Genomic DNA, 19,509 nt, shown 5'->3' with positions numbered 1-19,509 from the left:
TACAAAGTTTTAAGGCTTATAAGGAAAAAGAATAGCTCCCTAAGGTCTTAAAGTTATTCTGGTTCTTCTAGATTATGTACTTCATTATTTGATTTTTTTTTCCATTTTATGTTAAATTGAGCCATATGAAATTGCCAATATTCAACTATTTTTGATCTGTAAAAATGGCAGTTCATACAGTTCAATTTAATACCTAGTATTTTGACTTCCTACTTGACCAGCTGATTGTGTGCAATTGTGTGTGACATTGGGGTTGTTCTGTTTATAAGTTGTGACTTTGTACCTGCTCCTCATCTGACCTGTCTTGGGGATCAGCCACAGCTCCAGGCTCCCCTTACCCAGACCAGGCACCTTGGGCCTGGGTGAGAAAGGGGTTGCAGGGGGTGAGGGCCGCCTTTACTGTGGTCACTGCCCTCCAAGGGCAGCTGCAGGTCAAAGTCTCAGGGGCTCCCTGGGTTCTTGGCTCTGACATCCTCAGCAGCAGAGTTTTGTGCTGTTAGCTCACCGGGCCCCAGGTGCATCGCCTTGCAGGGTTATGGCCACTGGTCCTGCTCTCTTGGGACAGCCTTAGGCCAGCTATTGAATCTTGTGCACCTCAATTTCCTTGTCCATAAGATGGGAACTATGAGCCTTCCAGACAGCCTCCTGTGGTGACAGAATAGCAGATCCTTGTCCTGAGGCCATCCATGATGTGGGTCTTGAGCACCTCTTCCAGACCCCTCCGTGCTCTCCTTTCTGCCCAGGACAGGGGCCAGGGGGCCAGAAGCTGAGATGCCAGTCTCAACCTCTAACCTGCTCTAAGGCCCTAGCCAGGTGCTCCCCCTGCTCTGGGCTAATGTCTCCCCATCTCTGCCTAGAGGGGTTTGGTGCCGATAGTCTGAAATGCCTTTAGGTGTCTGAGAACCAGTGGTGTCTGTCTCCATCCTTACATGGGGCTGAGCCCTGCCCCTCCTGCTCAAGGCACTAGAGGTCTTGGGAGCTTGGAATGAATGGAATTGTAAGACTGCAGGTCCAGTGTTCGGGGGACCTTGGAAAATCCCTGTTCCCCTCTGGGCCTCAGTGAGTGGGATGGTGGGCTGAGCTGCTGGGGCTCTTTTGATTCTGATGCCCAGACAGGAAAGACAGGCTGAGTTGGGCACAGACACCATGGTGACAGAATCACTCAGGGACCCTGCCCAGGCCAGGGGAGGAACCAGAGTCATCAGGCAGTCACACAGATGACTGTAAAACTACAATTTGGATGAGTTCGTGCTATAGAAGTTAATGGGGCCAAGACGCAATCTGGGGTTTAAGGGAGGGCTTCTCTGAGGAAGTGATCCTTCCTGAGACCTGAAGGTCAAGCAAGTGTTGATATATGAAAGGGGAAGAGAACATTCCAGGCAGAGGAAATAGTGACGATCCTGCATTGGGAGGGTAGACACCAGTGTGGCTGGAGCCATGTGGGGTGGAGCAGGGGAGAGGGTGCTGTATATACACAGTGCAAGGCCGTGCAGCCCCGGGGAGTTGGAGCTTTACCTAAGAGCCATGGAAGCCTTTAGAGGACTTTAAGCTGGGAAGTAACATGACCAGATTTGTGTTTTGAAAAGCAACCTCTGCTGCTGGGGAAAATGGACTGTGGTGAGGCAGGTGGGTAGTTTGAGATCAGGAAGCCCAGAGGGGAGACCACTGTTGTTTAGATGATAGTGGCTTTGTCCAGGGTGGTAACTGTGTGGACAAGTAGAAACAACTAACAGGACTTGGTGGCTTGGTGTATGGGAGAAGTGTCAGTTGATTCTGTGGCCTGAACACCTGGGTGGAAGATGGGGGATATGGGTTCCCAGTGGGAGAAGCAGGTTTGACAGGGGGCCTGGCTGGGCTGGAAGGGCCTATGGGCATCCAGGAGATGAGATGGAGGACACCAGTCTGGAGCTCAGAGGTCAGGGCTTGGGATGGAAGTATAGAGCATGGTATGGGGATGCAGGGGAAGGGAGGGCAGTAGGGGAGCTTCTGAGGTGCCAGTGAGACCTTGCTTAGGGTCAAACGTAGGTGCTGAGTGGGGTTGGGGGTGTCCCTGTGCAGAGTCTCCCCAACACCTGCCTAGCCCCTCAGGGACCCAAGGTTCATAGGGAGGTACCATGAAGCTTCTCACACCATCTCTCTCCCCCCAGATCCTGCTCATCTCCGATTACTTCTATGCCTTCCTGCGGCGGGAGTACTACCTCACACATGGTCTCTACTTGACCGCCAAGGACGGCACAGAGGCCATGCTTGTGCTCAAGTAGGCCTGGCTGAGCACAGAGCTGCACAGACTTCAGGGGGTGAAAGGGCCAGAAGCTGAGCCAAGCCCTCGAGCCCGAGTTGCCAGCAGGCAAGTCCTAAGGCAGATGAGGTTTGAATCCAGGGTCACGAGTATCTCGCACCAGTGGAAAGCCAAGACTGGCACTCAGGCCTGTGGGGAGCAGCCAGGAGCATCTCCCCTTGGACCTCCCCCCCCATTTTGTGGCTCTGCACACCAAGGAGCCCCCTCCCAAGCAGGAAAGGGGAAGAAGCAGGTGAGCAGGGTTTGTTACATTGTGGCTACTTAATAAATGTTTTTTGTTATGAAAAAGTCTACCCTGGAACCCCACTGCACACCTGGGGAGGAGTGGGCTTGGCCCCTAATACTGCCATGGTACACTTCACACAGGTATGGGTTTCCTGAATGAGCCCTGAGCCCACAGAACACAGGTCTGTGCACTGCAAGATGAGAATGGTGTAGGGCAGCCCCACCCACGGCCTTCCCCATGCCCCAAGCAGCTGGAGGCAAAGGGCCAGGCAGGCCTGATCAATCTTTATTCTGCAAAGGGACAGTGACCACAGATCCATACACCATGTCAAGACCAGGTGAGCCAGGGGCCAGTCCTTTCAGGGGTGGGCAGGTCTGGGCATGGGCAGCAACTCAGGTTGGGGAGGGACAGATGGGCAGACAGGCAGGGGCCTAAAAAAAGACAAACCACACAGAGCAGGGGTGCTGGGGGCTGCTCCCCATCCCAGCCAGCACCCAGAGGGGAAACTCTAACATGACTGGGCCAGGATCCCCCCGGGGCAGAGGAGATGTGGTTGGTGCTCCCTGGCTAGGAGGTGGCATCCCTGCCCAGCCCACCAGGGGCAGAAGCAGCTCTGTTCAGGTGCCAGGAGCTCCCTGGGCAGAGCCTGACAGGGCCCCCCCACTCCCAAGCCAACCCCCCCCCCACTGGTGGCTCAGAAGCCGAAGGTTTCCTGGGAGGCATAGACCATGTAGAGGAAGCCATCATCATCCTTCTCCTGCTCGTAGATGTCCGCGATGGGCGTGGACACGCTCACCATGCTGTGCTGGTTCACCAGCAGGAAGAAGGCCTGCGTGGGGTTCAGCTGCAGGCGGCGCCTGAGGTGGACGGGAAGGCATGCCAATCGTGAGGGGCCTGGCCGTTGGGCGAGTGTAGCCCTAACTCCCTCCCCAAAATGATTCTGATCCTCCACACCCATCCCATCCCTTTCTACAGGCTCTCACCGCTAACTGGACGGTGACCCCAGCCCTGACCTTGACTTTTCCCAACCTTCTCGGAACAGGGCCCCAGCACCCGGTCCCATGCCCCACTCCACCCCTTCCTTCTCAGAAGGACTCAGCCCCCTGCATAACCCCGGCAGGACTCAAGTCCCCTTCTGACAGGTGCTGCCCGCGCACCGGATGATCTTGACCAGCTCGCTCATGTTGACATGGTCCGGGACCAGGAACTTGGTCTTGTCCAGGACTGGCAGCTGCTTCTCACCCTTGTAGCGCTCGATGATCACCTGAGAGCGGGGTGGGGCGGGGGACGCGTGAGCCCAAGTCAGAACCTGGGGCCGGGCCGGGATGGGAGGGGGCAGAGCGACTCACCGGGATTTTGCTGGGGTGCTGGTCGCGGATCTGCTGCACCTCCTTACAGCGGTCGGCTGCGGACAGCGGTCGGGGATGAGGACGGGTTGAGGTCCTCCTCGCGGTTCCGCCCCGCCAGTCCCCGAGGGGCGGCCCCCGACCCCGCCCCGCCTCCCCGGAGCCCACGCCCCCGGGCCGTCAGGCTCCGTAGCCCCGGCACAGGACTGGAATGGGAAGCCGAGGCCGAGGCCCAGGCCCCAGCCTGCTTCCCAGCCCAGGGGTCCAGCCCGAGCCTGACGTCATGGAGCTGACGTCACCTGTAGCAGTCTAGTCGGTTTGCCAAAACCCCATCCCCACCCCCTACTCCCGAACTCCGCGCTCGCAGATCGCCCGCCGGGCCTCACCGAAGCTCCGCCGCTGCTTGAAAGGCCGGTCTGAGGGCATCGCGCGGGCCCGGCGGGGCGCGCAGGCCGGGGCTCCGGGGCGCGCGACGCGGGGATGTGGCTGTGGTTCGGGGGCTCCGGGGGCTCCGCACCTCGCGCTCAAGGGCTCCGGAGCTAGCGCTGAGCCCAGCAGCAGCGGCTCGGGGAGGTAACTCGCCCGGGTGACGTCAGGTCACAACATTCCTTAAAGGGGAGGCCGGCGCGCCGCTCCCATTGGGCCGACGCAAAATCCGCCCGCCCGGACCGTGACGTCACGGCGCAGAGAGCCTGGATTCTCGGCCCCGCACCGCGAAGAGGAAGGGGCGGGGGCTCCCAGGGCGCGTCACAGTCCCGTGACGTCATTATGTCCTGCGCAGGGGCGGGCGGGGTTGGGGGAGGTTTGAGGCCCAGGCTGAGGAAACTGGAAAGCCTAGGGGGCCTTTGGGGGAAGCGGATTCGCAGCTCTGGCTGCTAGGAGAGCGAGGCCGGGCTGTGGCACAGCATCCTTCTATTCCCGTTGTCAGTAAGTCATCTGACAGCGCTCACTTGGAGTCTGTTCCGTTCTAGGGACAGTACAAGGCACTGGGATGGCAACAGTAAACCAAACGTCCTACGAGCTTTCGTGGAGCTCATGGTTAAAAAAGGGTGGGGGTGGGATGGGGAGTAAAATATGAAGACACTTAGAGCAAGACACTAAAAAGGAACAGAAGCGTCTTAAAAGAAATTTCTAGAATTGAAAAATAAAGCTATTGAAATTAAAGTCTCAAAGGATGAGGTAAGAAAGCAGGTGAGACAGCAGAAGAGAAAAATCACTGAGCTAGGCGATACAGCAGAAGCAAGTAGTCAGAAAACAAGCCAGATGGAACATGTAAAAGAAGTGACAGGAAGTAAAGGGAGAACTCACAGGTCCAACCAGAGCTTCAGAAAGAGAGAAGAGACTGTGGGAGAGGCAGTTCCTGAAGGAGAACTTCCAAAATTGATTAGACCAGGATTCTCACATAAAATCCAGAACAGAATAAATAGCTCATCTAGGCACTTTGTACTGAATTTGCAGAATTCTAAAGAGAAGAAATTAGACTGAAAAATGACAAGTAACTAAACTGGTAAACATGGAAATACATCTAAACAAACACCTGCTATGGAATATGACATGATGATTAGCTTGTGGAGCACAGGGCACAATTACATGCAGGGCTGGAGAGGGTAGTCAGAGTTCAGGTGTTCTTAGAAGCTTGATTTTATTTGAGAGGAGGAAGTCATTGATAATTGTCTGGCTTTGTAAAGTATGTGTTTCAAACACTTCAGAGGGATCACTAAAAGAATAGAAATAGAAAGTATAACTGCCAACACAAAAGAGAAAAGTTTAGTAAAAGGTATTAAAATATAATAAAACGTGAAAAAAGGAAGCAAAGTGAAAAAAATGGTATATAAATGGCACCAAACAAGAGGTAGAAAATGTTTTACATTCACTTATAAAAACAGAGATGAACAGATTGGTCAAGAAAAATAAAATGCAGCTCTATGCTGTTTAGCAGAGGACATTTAAAATGTACAGGCACCAAAAGTAAAAAGATGGAAAACAATATAACAGAGAATGAAAAACTAACCAAAAGATATATCCATAGCAAAATTAGACAACATGGGCTTTAGGGCTAGAGACATTATTAGAGATAAAAAGGGTCAACACAAAATAATGAAAAGAACAATTTTCTAGGAAGATAGAGCAATTCTGAATGTGAGTGTTAGAAGTTTTTTTTTTAAAAGCCTGAAAATTTATGAAGCAAAAGTGACATGATACAAGGAGAAATTACCGAATCCTTCATCACAGTGGGAGATTTAAGACCTCTTTCAGTAACTGATAGACCAAACAGCCAAAAAAAGGATTTGGATGATTTTCATACTATTAATAATCTTAATCAGTGGACACTGAGAGAATCCTGAACCCAATATGTTATTTTCAAGCACACAAGGAGCATTTATCAAAGATGACCTGACTTCTACCTCAAGACAAGCATCAGCAGACATCAAATAATCAATTTCATACAGACCATGTTCTCTGAGCACAGGCAAGAGCCGAGTAAACTCCAAATCTTTGGATTTTTAAACATTCTTCTAGAAAACTCTTTACTCATAGATGAAATTGTATAGAAATGAAAACCACTTATATCAAACTAAAAATGACAATACATATAAAAACTCCAGGGAATGAGTGGGGGTGTGGAGAGATGACTAAAGAAGCATTTAAAGATCTGTAGCCTCATTAGTAATATTAGGTAAGAAGAAATATGGAAAGTTTATGAGCAGAATGTCAAAGAATTTTAAAACATAGTAACTGTAAAACCAAAGAAAATGGAAAGAAGATAATAATGAAGAGCAGAAGTTGATGAAACCAAAAAAAAGCATTAATATGGACCACAAAACAAAGCTGGATCTTTGAAATGACCAATAAAATAAACGTTAATGTGCAAAAGGAACATAACTACAGACATAGCAGAAATGACAAAAATAAGATGATAAACTTTATGCTAATACATTAAAAACTTAGATGAAATGGACAATTTTCTAGAAAATGATAATTTGCCAAGACTAATTCAAAAAGAAATAGAAAAACTGAGTAGTCATATACCTCAAAGAAGCAACTAGTCCAGATGGTTTTCTAGTTGAGGTCTTCCAGAATAAAAACAAAACAAAACAAAACAAAACAAAAAACTCCCAAACCTGCATCAAACATATACTTAATGGTAAAACACCATATGGTAAGGTAAATGCTAAGCATTATTCCCTTTAGATTCAAGAACAAAATTTTGAATTGTATCACTGAACAAAATGCAGTGTTGCATGGAGGGCCCAGCCAGAGCACCAAGACAAGGAAAAGGAGTAAAATTATTCACAGCCAGAAAATCAAAGGAATCTACAAACAATAAAGGATTGCTTACTAATAAAGTCCGACAACATGCAATACCAAGTTTTAAGGTAATATGGGAAAATGAGAACTCTACATGGCTGCTGGGAGTGTAAATCATTTCAGCTACGTTGAAGAGCAGTTTGACAAAATCTGCCCAAACTCAAGATGCTCGTATCCTACAAACTAGGAATTACACTTGTGGGTGTGCACATCATGAGTCCAAGGAAATACATTGTTTACTGGAACGTTTTCACAATAGCAAAAAAATTGGGACCCAACTAAATGTCCTATTAAATATCTTGTGTATTCCTGTAACAGAACAACAGAAACATTTTTGTAGCGAAAGAGGGGGTCAGCAAACTTTCCCTTTAAAGGCCCAGACAGTAAATATTCTCAGCTTTGCAGGCCATATGGTCTCTGGCAACTACTCACTTCTGTTGGAGTGTGGAAGCAGCCTTAGACAGTTGGGCATGGTGGTGTCCCAGGAACACTTTATTTGCTAAAACAGACAAATTTGGCCTGAGCACCTTAGTTTGCTGACACTTGATCTAGAGCTGTGTGTGTCCAAGTGGACACATCTCACATACACAGAGTGGCAGGAGACTGTGATCAGAGCCATTAAGAGCAGCTGAAAGAACTAGGCCAGCCATGGCCTTGGGGAAGTCATTACACCTCTCCTTTGTCAGACTAAGCCTTTGGGGATGGGTCCATCCCCCAAATCCCAAGGTCTGTGCTCCACCTGCCTCTTACCTGACCAGTCAGTAGGGCTGACACTGTCTCCACCACTCCTCTGGTTTCTCTCCTCACTGCTTCCTTCTCTCCCCTGTCTCCCCTGAATCCAAAGGCGCGGCCTGCTCTATGTCTCTGCTTGAAGTCTAGCAGGCATCTCAGACTTGACCTGGCCCAAATGAACCCATGCTCTTCCCCTAAAATGTACTCCAGTTCTAATCTTCCCTGTCCCCATCTGTCATCGTTGATTTCTTTTTTCCCCTCATCCTTCACATCTAATCCATGTCCAAATTGTCTTGGTTCCACATTCAAAATATCTCCAGAATCCAACCACTTCTTACCACTTCCACTCCTGCTACTCAAGCCAGAGCCACCATCATCTCTTGCTTGACTGCTGCTATCATTTCCTCACTGGTCTCCTTGCTGTGGCCTTGCCCACTTCAGTCTGGTCTCACTACACTGATAAGAGTGATCTTGTGCACACAGGTGTTGGATTCTGCTACTTCTACACCCCACTCATTAAAAGTCAAAGGCTGAACAGTAGCCCATGAGGCCTGTAGCATCTGCCTCCCTGTTGCTCCTCTGGCCATATCTACTCTCACTCTTGCCCCCTTGGCTTCAACACTGACCTCCTCGCTGTCGCTATTCCAGGAATCCCAGACACACGTGTGCCCAGAGCATTTCTGTACTTACTGGTCCCTTTGCCTGGAGTATTCTTCCCCCAAGAATGGCTCCCTTTGTGACTCATTTTCCGATTGCCAAGGTCTCCTCAGGGAAGCCTTCCTGAATGATCGTATTTACTATTGCAGCCTCCACCCCAGTCAATCTCTATCCTCCCTCCCAATACTTTGCTTACTTTTTTTGGCCAGAGGAGTTATCAACTTCTAATATGTTATATGCTTTTTCTAAGCATTTTATTATAAAAAATTTCAAGCAAATAGAACACTTGAAATAATTGTTCAGTGACCATCCATATAACCACCAGTTACATTCTACACTTAACACTTGTTCCATTTGCTTTATCACTAGCTGTCCATTCGTCCATCCATCCATTTTATCTTTTTCATGCATTTCAGTAAGTTGAAATTCAACATCCATTTATGATAAAAAAAAAAGAAAACTCTCAACAAAGTGGGTATAGAGGGAATATATCTCAATACATAAAGGTCATATAGGACAAGCCCATAGCTAACATCATAGTCAATGCTGAAAAGCTAAACACTTTTCCTCTAAAATCAGGAACAAGGAGGCCCACTCTTATCACTTTTATTCAACATAGTCTTGGAAGTCCTAGCCAGAGCAATTAGGCAAGAAAAAGAAATAAAAGACATCCAAATTGGAAAGGAAGAAGTAAAACTCACTATTTGCAGACAACATGATAGAATATATAGAAAACACTAAAGATGCCATTAAAAAAAACGGTTAGAACTAATAAACAAATTCAGTAAAGTTGCAGGGCACAAAATCAATATACAAAAATCTGTTGCATCTCTATACACTAATAACAAATTATCAAAAAGAGACATTAATACCCTACACATGTCCCTCCTGCACCACCACATGGCTGCTGGGCAGGACCAGTGGGACAGGAAGAAAAGCCGCAGTATTTAGTGGGGGAATTTGCCACCTAGAGCCAGTCCGGTCCATGCATGGGTGGGCCACGAGTGGTCTTATAGACATAAAGAACCTCTTTGAACCTCTTTTCAAGAGAAAAAAAAAGGAGAGATTCCATATGCCATTCTGGAGTAACAAAGTTTTTTACAGCAGTGAAAATACTTTGTATGACATCACAATGATGGGTATCTATGTCATTATACTTCTGTCCAAACTAAGGTGAATTGTGGGCTTCGGTGATTATGATGTGTCAACGTATGTTCATCCTTAGTTTAAAAAAAAGTGCCACTCTGTAAATAAAAATAATGACTATGCATATGTGTGGAGAGGGGGTATATGGGAAATTTCTGTTCCTTCTTGTCAATTTTGCTGAGTCTTAAAAGTCTTAAAAACAAGAAAACTCAAGGTTGACATTTTTGGCAAAACTTTGGTTTCAGTTATATACATATATGTGTGTGTTTGTTGGGTTGTGATGTAAAATGTATTTTTTTAAGTCAAAAAAGTTTGCAAGCCACTGTAGTTAAGTTACACTAACAAATAAAAGCAAAAATTAACCTCAAAAAAAAAGAGAAATTAAGAAAATAATTCCACTTAAAATTGCATCAAAAAGAATAAATTACCTCGGAATAAATTTAACCTAAGAGGTGTAAGACATGTCACTGAAAGCAAGAAGAAACTAATGAAAGAAACTGAAGACAAAATAAATGCAAAGATATTTTGTGCTTATTTGGATTGGAAGGATTAATATTGTTAAAATGTCCACACTACCCAAAGCAATCTACAGATTGAATGCAATCCCTATTAAAATTCCAATTTTCCACAGAAATAGAACAAACAATCCTAAAATTGGTATAACAGAACCACAAAAGACTCTAAATAGCCAGAGCAGTCTTGAGAAAGAACAAAGCTCAAGGCAAAACACTCCCTGATTTTGAACTAATACATTACAAAGTTATAATAATCAAAATAGTATTGTATTAGTATAAAACAGACACATAAATCAATGGAACAGAATAAAGAGCCCAGATAAACCTATACATAGCTGGTCAATTTACCTACAAAGAAGCCAAGAATACACAATGGAGAAAGGACAGACTCTTCAGTAAACAGTCATGGGAAAACTGGACATCCACATGCAAAAAATGAAATCATACCACTGTCTTACACCATACACAAAAATCAACTCAAAGACTTGAATGTAAGACCTGAAACCATAAAACTCCTAGAAGACAACACAGATGGTAAGCTCATTGACATCAGTCTTTGTGATGATTTTTTGGAACTGACACCAAAAGCAAAGGCTACAGAAGCAAAAATAAGCAAGTGGAACTACATCAAACTTAAACACTCCCACACATCAACAAAATGAAGACAACCTACCAAAGAGGAGAAAATTTATGCAAATCATATCTGTTAAGGTAATATTCAAAATATATAATAACTCATATCACTCAATAGCAAAAAAAAAATCCAATTTAAAAATGGGAAGAGGATCTGAGTAGACATTTTTTCCAAAAAAGACACACAGATGACCAACAAGTACATGAAAAGGTGCTCAACATCACTAATCATCAGGGAAACGCAAATCAAAACCACAGTAGGATAGAACCTCATCCCTGTTAGAATGGCTATTCTCAGGACAAGAAATAATAATGGGGGAGGTTGTAGCTTAGTGGTAGAGTGTGTGCTTAGCATGCAAGAGATTCTGGGTTCAATACCCCGTTACTCCTCAGTACCTCCATTAATAAACAAACCTAATTATCCCCCCCCAAAAAAACATTAAAAAAAAGACAAGGAAGAGTAAGTGTTGGTGAGGTTATGGAGGAAAGGGAACCCTTGCACACTGTTGGTGAGAATGTAAATTGGCCCCAACCACTATGGAAAACAGCATGGAGGTTCCTCAAAAAATTAAAAACAGAACTGTCATATGATCCAGCAGTTCCATTTCTGAGTGTTTATCCAGAGGAAATGAATTCACTACCTTTAAAAGTTTCATTGCAACATTATTTACAATAGCCAAGATATGGATACAACCTAAAGATCCATTGATAGATGAACAATAAAGAATATGTGGTATATATATAATGCAGTATTCTTACTCAGCCATAAAAAGGAAGGAAATATTGTCTTTTGTAATAACATGTATGGACCACAGTCTCACTTATATGTGGAATCCAAAACACAAACAAACAAAACTGAAAAACAAGCTCATTGACACAGAATACAGAACAGATTGGTGGTTGCTAGAGACTGCGGGCGTGGGGTGGCGAAATGAGTGTCCAAAGATCCAAACTTCATATTATGAAATAAACATATAAAAGTCATGGGGATATAATGCACAGCATGGTGAGCATGGATAATAATATTGTAGTGTACATTTAAAATTACCTGAAAGAGTAGACCTTAAAGTTCTCATAAGAAAAAAAAATTGTAACTATGTGTGGTGATGGATGTTAACTAGACTTACTGTGGTGATCATGTCATGATATACAAATATTAAATCATTATGTTGTACACTTGAAACTAATATAATGTTCCACTTTAGACTCCTGTCAGCAATATATGGGAGTTTTAGTTGCTTCACATCCTTGCCAATATTTGGCGTTGCAGTTTTTAAAATTTTAGCCATTCTGGTAGTAGTAATATCTCATTATGGACTTAAATTTAATATGCTGTATAATTTTTAATGGATTTTACTTCTCCTTCCCACTAACATGCAAGCCCCTCAAGAGCAGCATTTCCCGAATGTTTGGTTCCTGCTCTGACCCAGAGCACAGCCAGAGTGTAGCACGTGGTAGGTGCTCAGGAAATGTTTGTTGGGTGAGGATCTCTTCTCTGAGCCCCCATGCTGTCCTCTCTCTGAGTTACTGCCCATCTGAGGGGCAGTCTCCCACCTGGACCACGTGAAGGTACTGAGACTGGACCAAGCACTGCTGCTGGGCACCAAAGGGTCTAAGAGGACTGTCTGGGACAGTTGGGGAAACTGTCAGCACAGGGCAGTGTCTCATATGTACTGTTCTGTGATTTCTGATTGGGACTCATAGGCCTGGAAAAGGCAGAGAGCTGGCCTTGGCTGGCCTGTCACATGAAGGTGGAGCAACCCGTGGCCTGGTTAGCCACCAATTACTGTGTGGCATCGTAGGCTCCTTCTCTGAGCCTGTTTGCTCCTTTACACACTGGCAGTCAGACCTGGATCTAAAGTAGCTTTACCACTTTCTGGATAACTTTCCCTCTGAGCCTCAATTTCTTCATCTGCAAAATGGAGATAGTACCAGAGCCTACCTCTGTGGTTGAGGATCAGTGAGTGACCAGGAGGGTGCAGAGTCCTGGAGAAACAGGGCCTAAAATCAGATGGACCAACCTTGGTACCATGTTGCTGTGAGGCCCTATTTAAGCCAGTGAACTCACTTGTAAAATGGGTCTCACATTGGGAGGACCCACAAGGAATGGTTTGAGTCAGGGTCGTTATCTCTGGGTAAGGGTTGCTTGTTCCTGTTTAGGAACTCTAAATGGAATTTTCCAAAGACTGGAGGGACTGAAACCCACCCAGGAGTCCCCAAGCCTCTGACTGGGGCTGCCCCACCCTTCCTTCCTACCAGAAGTCTTTCTGCCTTCGCTGGGAAGTGCAGGCCGTGACCGCCAAGCCCACTGTCTACATAGGACCTCGGACCTGGCCTTTCCTTCCTCTGGGCCTCACTCCTTGGTCCTCTTCTCTCTCTCTAGCCAAGGGAGCGCTCAGTTCTCACCCCACCTCCCTGAAAGACAGGACCAGGGTTACCGTCCCTTCCCTTCTTATGTTCTCAGCTCCTGCCCTCCCCAGATGTTGGCCTCAGAGCTGGCCAGTCACCTGGTGAGGCTGCCTCCCCTTGGCCTTTCCAGCCTCCAGTTGCCCCTCAGCACTCTCACCCTGCTGTGGCCCTAGCTCTCCTCAGTCTGCTTGTGTCATCATGGGTCACGTCCACGTCTACACCCATCAGTGCCTCCAGCATGACAGTGACTCCCAAATCCCCATCTCCAGCCCCTAACTTACCCTCTGGGCCTCAGATCTGGGTCCTGCCTCCTGAACAAAAAATGTTTAGGCTTCTCAGACTCCTCTGAAAACTCAAGCTCAAAATCTCCTCTGAATATATACCTGAGACAATCTGTCAGTGTTGTTTTCTTCTTGGGAACATCCTCCTACCCTATTCAGGATACTTTCTAGGTTTACTACCCAGCACCCTCACCAGAAGCCTGAGGTAACCTTTTTGACTTCTTGTGTTGGAGTCTCAAACTGCCTGGAAACCTTGTGTTTTACTTCCTTTCCTTCACTCCCTCATTTTGATGCACATTCTTCAGCAGCTTCCTGAGAAAGGGTGCATGGCAGATAAACACAGCTGACTTTATATTGTCTGAAGACATTTATCTTATTCTTACCCTTGACTAATAGTTTGGCTGGATATGGAACTCTAGGTTGTAAATTTTTTTTTTGATCAGGATTTTGAGGGCACTGGTCCATTCTCTTCTAGTTTCTAATGATGTTGTTGGGATGTCCGGTGCTGCTGTGACTTCTAATCCTTCATACTGTTTTCCTTTTTCTTTCTTGGGATTGTGTCTGCCCATAGTGTTCTGAGATTTCATGTCTGAGGCCTGGCATGGCTCTTTTTAAAACTCGTATCTTTCCATCTGGAAACTTATGTCCTTAGCTTTAGAAAATATTCTTTATATTTTTTGAACTAGCTCCTGGAATAATGGAAATAAAAACAAAAATAAACAAATGGGATCTAATTAAACTTAACAGCTTTTGCACAGCTAAGGATACCATCAACAAAACGAAAAGACAACCTACAGAATAGGAGAGAATATTTGCAAATGATGTGACTGACAAGGGACTAATTTTCAAAATACACGAACAGCTCATACACCTTAATGTCAAAAAAAAAAAAAAAAAAAGCAACCCAATCCGAAAATGGGCAGAAGACCTAAATAAGCAATTCTCCAATGAAGACATACAAATGGCCAACAGGCACATGAAAAAATGCTCAGCATCACTAATTGTCAGAAAAATGCAGCTCAAAACTACAATGAGATATCACCTCACACTAGCCAGAATGGCCATCATTAAAAAGTCTACAAACAATAGATGCTGGAGAGGGTCTGGAGAAAAGGGAACCCTCCTATACTGTTGGTGGGAATGTAGATTGGTGTAGCCACTATGGAAGACAGTATGGAGATTCCTCAAAAAACTAAAAATAGACTTACCATATGATCCAGCAATTCCACTCCTGGGCATATACCCAGAGAAAAATAAAATTCAAAAAGACACATGCACCCCAATGTTCATAGCAGCATTATTCACAATAACCAAGACATGGAAACAACCCAAATGTCCATCAAAAGATGACTGGATAAAGAAGATGTGGTACATATATACAATGGAACACTACTCAGCCATAAAAAAAGAATAAAATAATGCCATTTGCAGTAACATGGATGGACCTGAAGATTGTCATTCTAAGTGAGGTAAGCCAGAAAGAGAAAAATGCCATATGATATCACTTATACATGGAGTCTAAAAAAATAAAAACACAAATAAACTACTTATTATTTATAAATTAGATGATTGATTTCTTGAATATGTGAAAGCACATTTGACTGTCCTTTATGATTTGATTACTGCATTCTATTCTTATTTTGTGGTTGGCTTTATTGCTTTGATAACTATGTAAGTTTAAAAAGCTAAGGCTCTAAACTGTTCTTAGAAACAATGATCAGTACACATATGTAAACTAAAAAAAGTGTAGTATATTGTATATATGTATTTACATGCAATATAATGTACATGTGCAAACTGTAATAATTCTACCTAATAAAACTGAAAAAGGGGGAAAAAATGTTCTTATAGTCTCTTGTTGATGATTTTCTACCCCCTCATTTTCTTTCTAGAGCTCCTGTTAATCAGATGTTGAATATCCTGGACTGATCCTTTCATTTTCTAAACTTTTCTCTTCCACTTTCTTTCTTCCCACTCTTTGGGAGACTTCCTCAACTTTATCTTGGAACTCTTCTGCTGCATTTATTCCCTTAATATTTTTTGTCTTTCAAACGTTCTTACCCCTGAATGATATTTTTGTTACAGCCTCCTGTACTCTTACCCATGGCACGTAAGACTATGCCAGTGGCTCTCAGCCCTCGCTGCATGTCACAAAATCCGGGGAGCTTTTACCAGCCTAGGTTGTCCAGAGCTTGCTCTCAGGGATTGTGCTTTAACTGGTCTCGGGTCGGGCCCAGGCGTAGTCTGGTTTTTGTTTTTTCCAGTTGGCTGTCTCAGCTCCACTAGAAATAAGCTCTTGCCACCATCTCATTTATGTCTAGACTGGGGCCTGGTGCGTAGCAGGCATTCACTAAATAATTAAATGAATAAATGGATAAAGCATTGTTTTGTAAAGGAAGATTGCAAAATAAGAACAAGTTATAGGCCGTCTGCTACTTTTGCTTATGATGTTTTTCCTAAATAAATACGAAAGCCTAATACCTGAAAGTCAAACAACAGCACTGCATGTCGAAACAGTGCTTAAGCCCAGAGAATGAAAAATCATGAAATGCCCTATTCCACCTCGCCTGGAGGCAAGCCTTAGCAACATATTTCTTGTGAACTAGGATTTTCAAGTTCAATTATTTCGTCTCCATTTCTGCTGAGGCAACAGTTGCCATGTGCCAGGAGAGGAGCAGGACCAATGCAGGCCTGCAGGACAAGGGGCCCAAAGTGAGTTCAGTCCGCCTGCTCTTTAGTCTATGAAAGAGCTAGAAGTTAGAGGACAACTCTTAGAAGATGCTGATGTGCTTATGTCTTACCATCCATGGAGGGAGCGCTGGGGTTACTCCCTTCACCTTGAGTCAACAGAGGGGGAGTGCGTAGAGGGACCTGGAGAACCAGGGGCCAAAGAAACCCTGCAATAGGCCAGCCAGAGAGAATGCCTCATCCAAAGTAAGGGAATGGCAGGTGAGACGCACGACGGATGGTAACAGGAATGTGGGGACAGGGGCAGGCCTTAGAAAACCCATGTAAAATGCACCGGAAGCACAGGTGTCAGCTTTGAACACACACCAGGCTCAGAGAGCAAGAAGCCAGTTCACAGTACTGATCACGTATGAACTTTCCTCCCCTCATCTCACTTCCCTCTTAACACCGTGGGGGCAGCACAAGGCATGGAACAAAGCCACGGCCAAGCACTCCTCCACACGGGGCAAAGCTGGCAGCGGGCCCTCGCTGGGGAAGGGGCAGCCTCTGTCTCCAAATGCAGTTCCAAAGTCTCGTTACACTAGACTGGACACATCATCTACCGATGGAGAAGCCGGAGACTTGCCCTACATTCCATCCAGGGGCAGGAGAAGAGTGAACCCCGGAGAATAAAGTTAAGGGGCAGGGGAGGAGCGAACCCCGGAGAATAAAGTTAAAGACAGGGGGAGACCCCAATAAAGCAGCCTTTTGATCCAATGGAGCTTGTTTACCACGTGCTAGTAGGACTACCACTTTGAATGCTGTGTTATTTTCTTTCTTGATTGAATATGGTTGATTAGCTTAAGTTCACTGACATTGGTTTGCATCTGCTATTTCAATGTGCTTGGCAACTGGAGATTTCTACCTGCTGCAATGATTGCAGTGATCGAATTTATGAGATCTCCCTTTCTCATTTTTCCTTTTTCTGATAATTCACCAGAACCTGAATTTGGCGTGGAAAGATGGTTTAGGATTCCTCAGTGAAAAAAATGTACAAAAGTGCAGTTGGTTTGAGACTCAAATATACAAAAGGGGAGAAAACCTGTAATGCCTGGAGTGTTTTTAGAACACATTTTTGGAGAAAAGGCAGCACCAGGCACAGAGGAGTATCAGAGTTCCGAGGAAGAGTGGCAGGCGCTGTGGGGGAGGCATAAGTGGTGAGTGGGGGTGACCACCCCCTGAACTGCAGGCCCTGCTCAGGGACCCGGCCAAGAGATATACCCTGGAGGGTGGAGACCACACCGGAATGGAATCAGAGGCAGAGACGGGCTGAGAAGCAGCAGGAGAGCACTTTCTGGAGTGAAGTGATCGTCAAAGGGGGTTGACAGGTGTAAGCATTTGTTACTTAAGTGGTACCCGCAGGATGGGTGCATTTCACCATATATAAACCTTAACCATCCTCCAAAAAGGGTAAATTAGTTAATGATACACACATTGAAGTGTTTAGGAGCGTGTACCGTCTGCAAACGGTACTTTGAAATGCATCCAAAAATTGACGGCCGAATGGAGGAATGGATAGTTATGTGGTAAATATAGCAAAATGTTAACTGTAGCAATTATAGAATTAAATGGAGGATATATAATTATTTCAACTTCTCTGTACAATTGAGAATTTTCATAATGCTGGGAGTGGCAACACCCTGTTATTTTGGCAAATACACTTCTGAAACCCAGAAGCCACGCCCAGGACAGTGCTGGCTTCTAACCTTAGTGGTTATTGTATTCCCGTACACTTGCTTCTTTAGATACAGAAACACTAGGGTATTTGCAGATGTTATACCATTATTTAGACTTTTTTAAACCCTGGATGTTTACATCTTAGAATGAGTCCATGCTGTGTCACAAACTGCAATGAATCCAAGGTGAGCTTCCCAGGCGAAACCCCATTGCCCAGGGCACTGGGAGGTGGATTACGTTCCTGAGTCTTCTGGTTTTCCCCAAAGCCAGGCTGAGCCCAAACTTCCCTCAGGACCTTCAGGGAAGCTTTATGATGGAGAAATTTAAGGCAAACAAGAGGGTGTAGGAGAGAAACTCAGCAAAGTGAGGGGGGCCAGGTCCCCAAACCCTTTCCAAACCCTGGCTCTGGAGCCAGTCCTCCTCCTCCTCTCCCTCCCCCCTCCTCCGTGTAGTTTATGTTAATCAGACCTTCCCTCATTCTTCCTGGAGAAACACAAGACAGAAGGACAGAGGAAACTTAGACTTGGATCCCAGCTTCCAACATCCTCTGAGAACAAACAGAAGATAATGGTGGCCAAACCCCATTTTAGACTCTGAATCTCACAGATAATTTCTGACCCAGGGTCATTTTGCTCCAGGCCTGCAGTCACCCTCTCCTCAGGAAGTGCTTCCTGGTCCACAGGGACAGGGCAGACATGCAGTGATTTCCCAGAGATCAGCTTTACTTGAAGATTTGGGGGAAATCATTTTGAAAGGATTTTTTCCTATATTAAGACAAACACAGATAAAACTCCTTTGATCTTTCACTGAAACAGACTTTGAAGAAATTTTGCCAAGCCCTTACCAACTACACCTCTAGACTAAGGGTACATTGTATGTTTTACTCCCCCGATACTGTTAAGGAAACTTCGCCGGAAAATTTAGAAAAGTATTTTTGTTGGGTGGAAGAACTCACACTGTAAACAGAGGTGACTGCTGAGGGAGTCGGGAGGACAATGAAGGAGGATTTCCAGGTCTGCACTATAGCTTAAAATCTTTTCCCTTTGTAACAAGAAACAAAAGACATAAGGAAAACCGAATAAAAAAATATATGTGGTTTTTTTTGGGGAAAAATCCCAGAGACCTGCTGGATGACAAGCAGCCCGCAGCCCCCCCACCCCATCACACGAGTCTAAGGGAAGGAGGACGCTTACCCAGGAAAAGCCCACTCAGCTGAACCAGACCAGCTGGGATTTCTGGGGAGGGCAGTGTGGAAAAAGCAGCTTTTGGAGTCAGACCTGCGCTTCCAACTGTGAGACGTCAGGCAAGTCATTCTCAAGAACCCAACCTCCTCACCCATAAGGAGGCTTCAACGTCTTCAGGGTCCTAGGAGGGCGAGATGAGCCACACCTGGTGCTCAACAAACATCACTCCTTTCCTTTTCCCAGTGCAGTAGAGTAGGAAAAAAATCTTTCAAAACATTGGTGGGAGCAGGAGACAGTAAAAGGGGTGGCTAGACAGTAAAAGAGGCCCAGAAACCAGGACACCAGTTATAAACAGGGTTCAGCTCAGG

At 45.4% G+C, this 19,509-nt stretch overlaps 2 protein-coding genes across 4 annotated transcripts in view; one reads left to right on the top strand and one right to left on the bottom strand.

Annotated features, from left to right (window-relative positions):
- The window catches only part of PIGU (phosphatidylinositol glycan anchor biosynthesis class U), a 99,066-nt gene extending 96,474 nt beyond the window's left edge, over positions 1-2,592 (top strand). For all 3 annotated transcript variants that reach the window (XM_072944058.1, XM_006202628.3, XM_072944059.1), the window contains one exon: positions 2,148-2,592. In XM_072944058.1, the coding sequence (XP_072800159.1) occupies positions 2,148-2,261 (114 nt within the window). In that variant the 3' untranslated portion in view covers positions 2,262-2,592. The remainder of the gene's footprint in view (positions 1-2,147) is intronic.
- Positions 2,593-2,788: 196 nt separating this feature from the next.
- Positions 2,789-4,455, bottom strand: MAP1LC3A (microtubule associated protein 1 light chain 3 alpha). Its single transcript, XM_072944057.1, has 4 exons — positions 4,258-4,455; positions 3,875-3,930; positions 3,683-3,789; positions 2,789-3,382 (listed from the first exon to the last, which is right to left on the bottom strand). The coding sequence occupies exons 1-4, from the start codon at positions 4,295-4,297 to the stop codon at positions 3,220-3,222; spliced, it is 366 nt and encodes a 121-aa protein (XP_072800158.1). The 5' UTR covers positions 4,298-4,455; the 3' UTR covers positions 2,789-3,219.
- Between the last annotated feature and the right edge of the window lie 15,054 nt (positions 4,456-19,509).

Source organism: Vicugna pacos, chromosome 19 (assembly GCF_048564905.1).
Source record: "Vicugna pacos chromosome 19, VicPac4, whole genome shotgun sequence".
Lineage (NCBI taxonomy): Eukaryota > Metazoa > Chordata > Mammalia > Artiodactyla > Camelidae > Vicugna > Vicugna pacos.
This window is presented reverse-complemented; position numbering and strand designations above follow the sequence as displayed.

Excerpts from the sequence above, each read along its gene's own strand:
- MAP1LC3A (XM_072944057.1), bottom strand. The coding sequence starts at position 4,297 with ATGCCCTCAGACCGGCCTTTCAAGCAGCGGCGGAGCTTCG. Across the intron at positions 3,931-4,257 it reads CAAGCAGCGGCGGAGCTTCG|CCGACCGCTGTAAGGAGGTG; the intron begins GTGAGGCCCGGC and ends CGCTGTCCGCAG. Across the intron at positions 3,790-3,874 it reads AGCACCCCAGCAAAATCCCG|GTGATCATCGAGCGCTACAA; the intron begins GTGAGTCGCTCT and ends CCCCGCTCTCAG.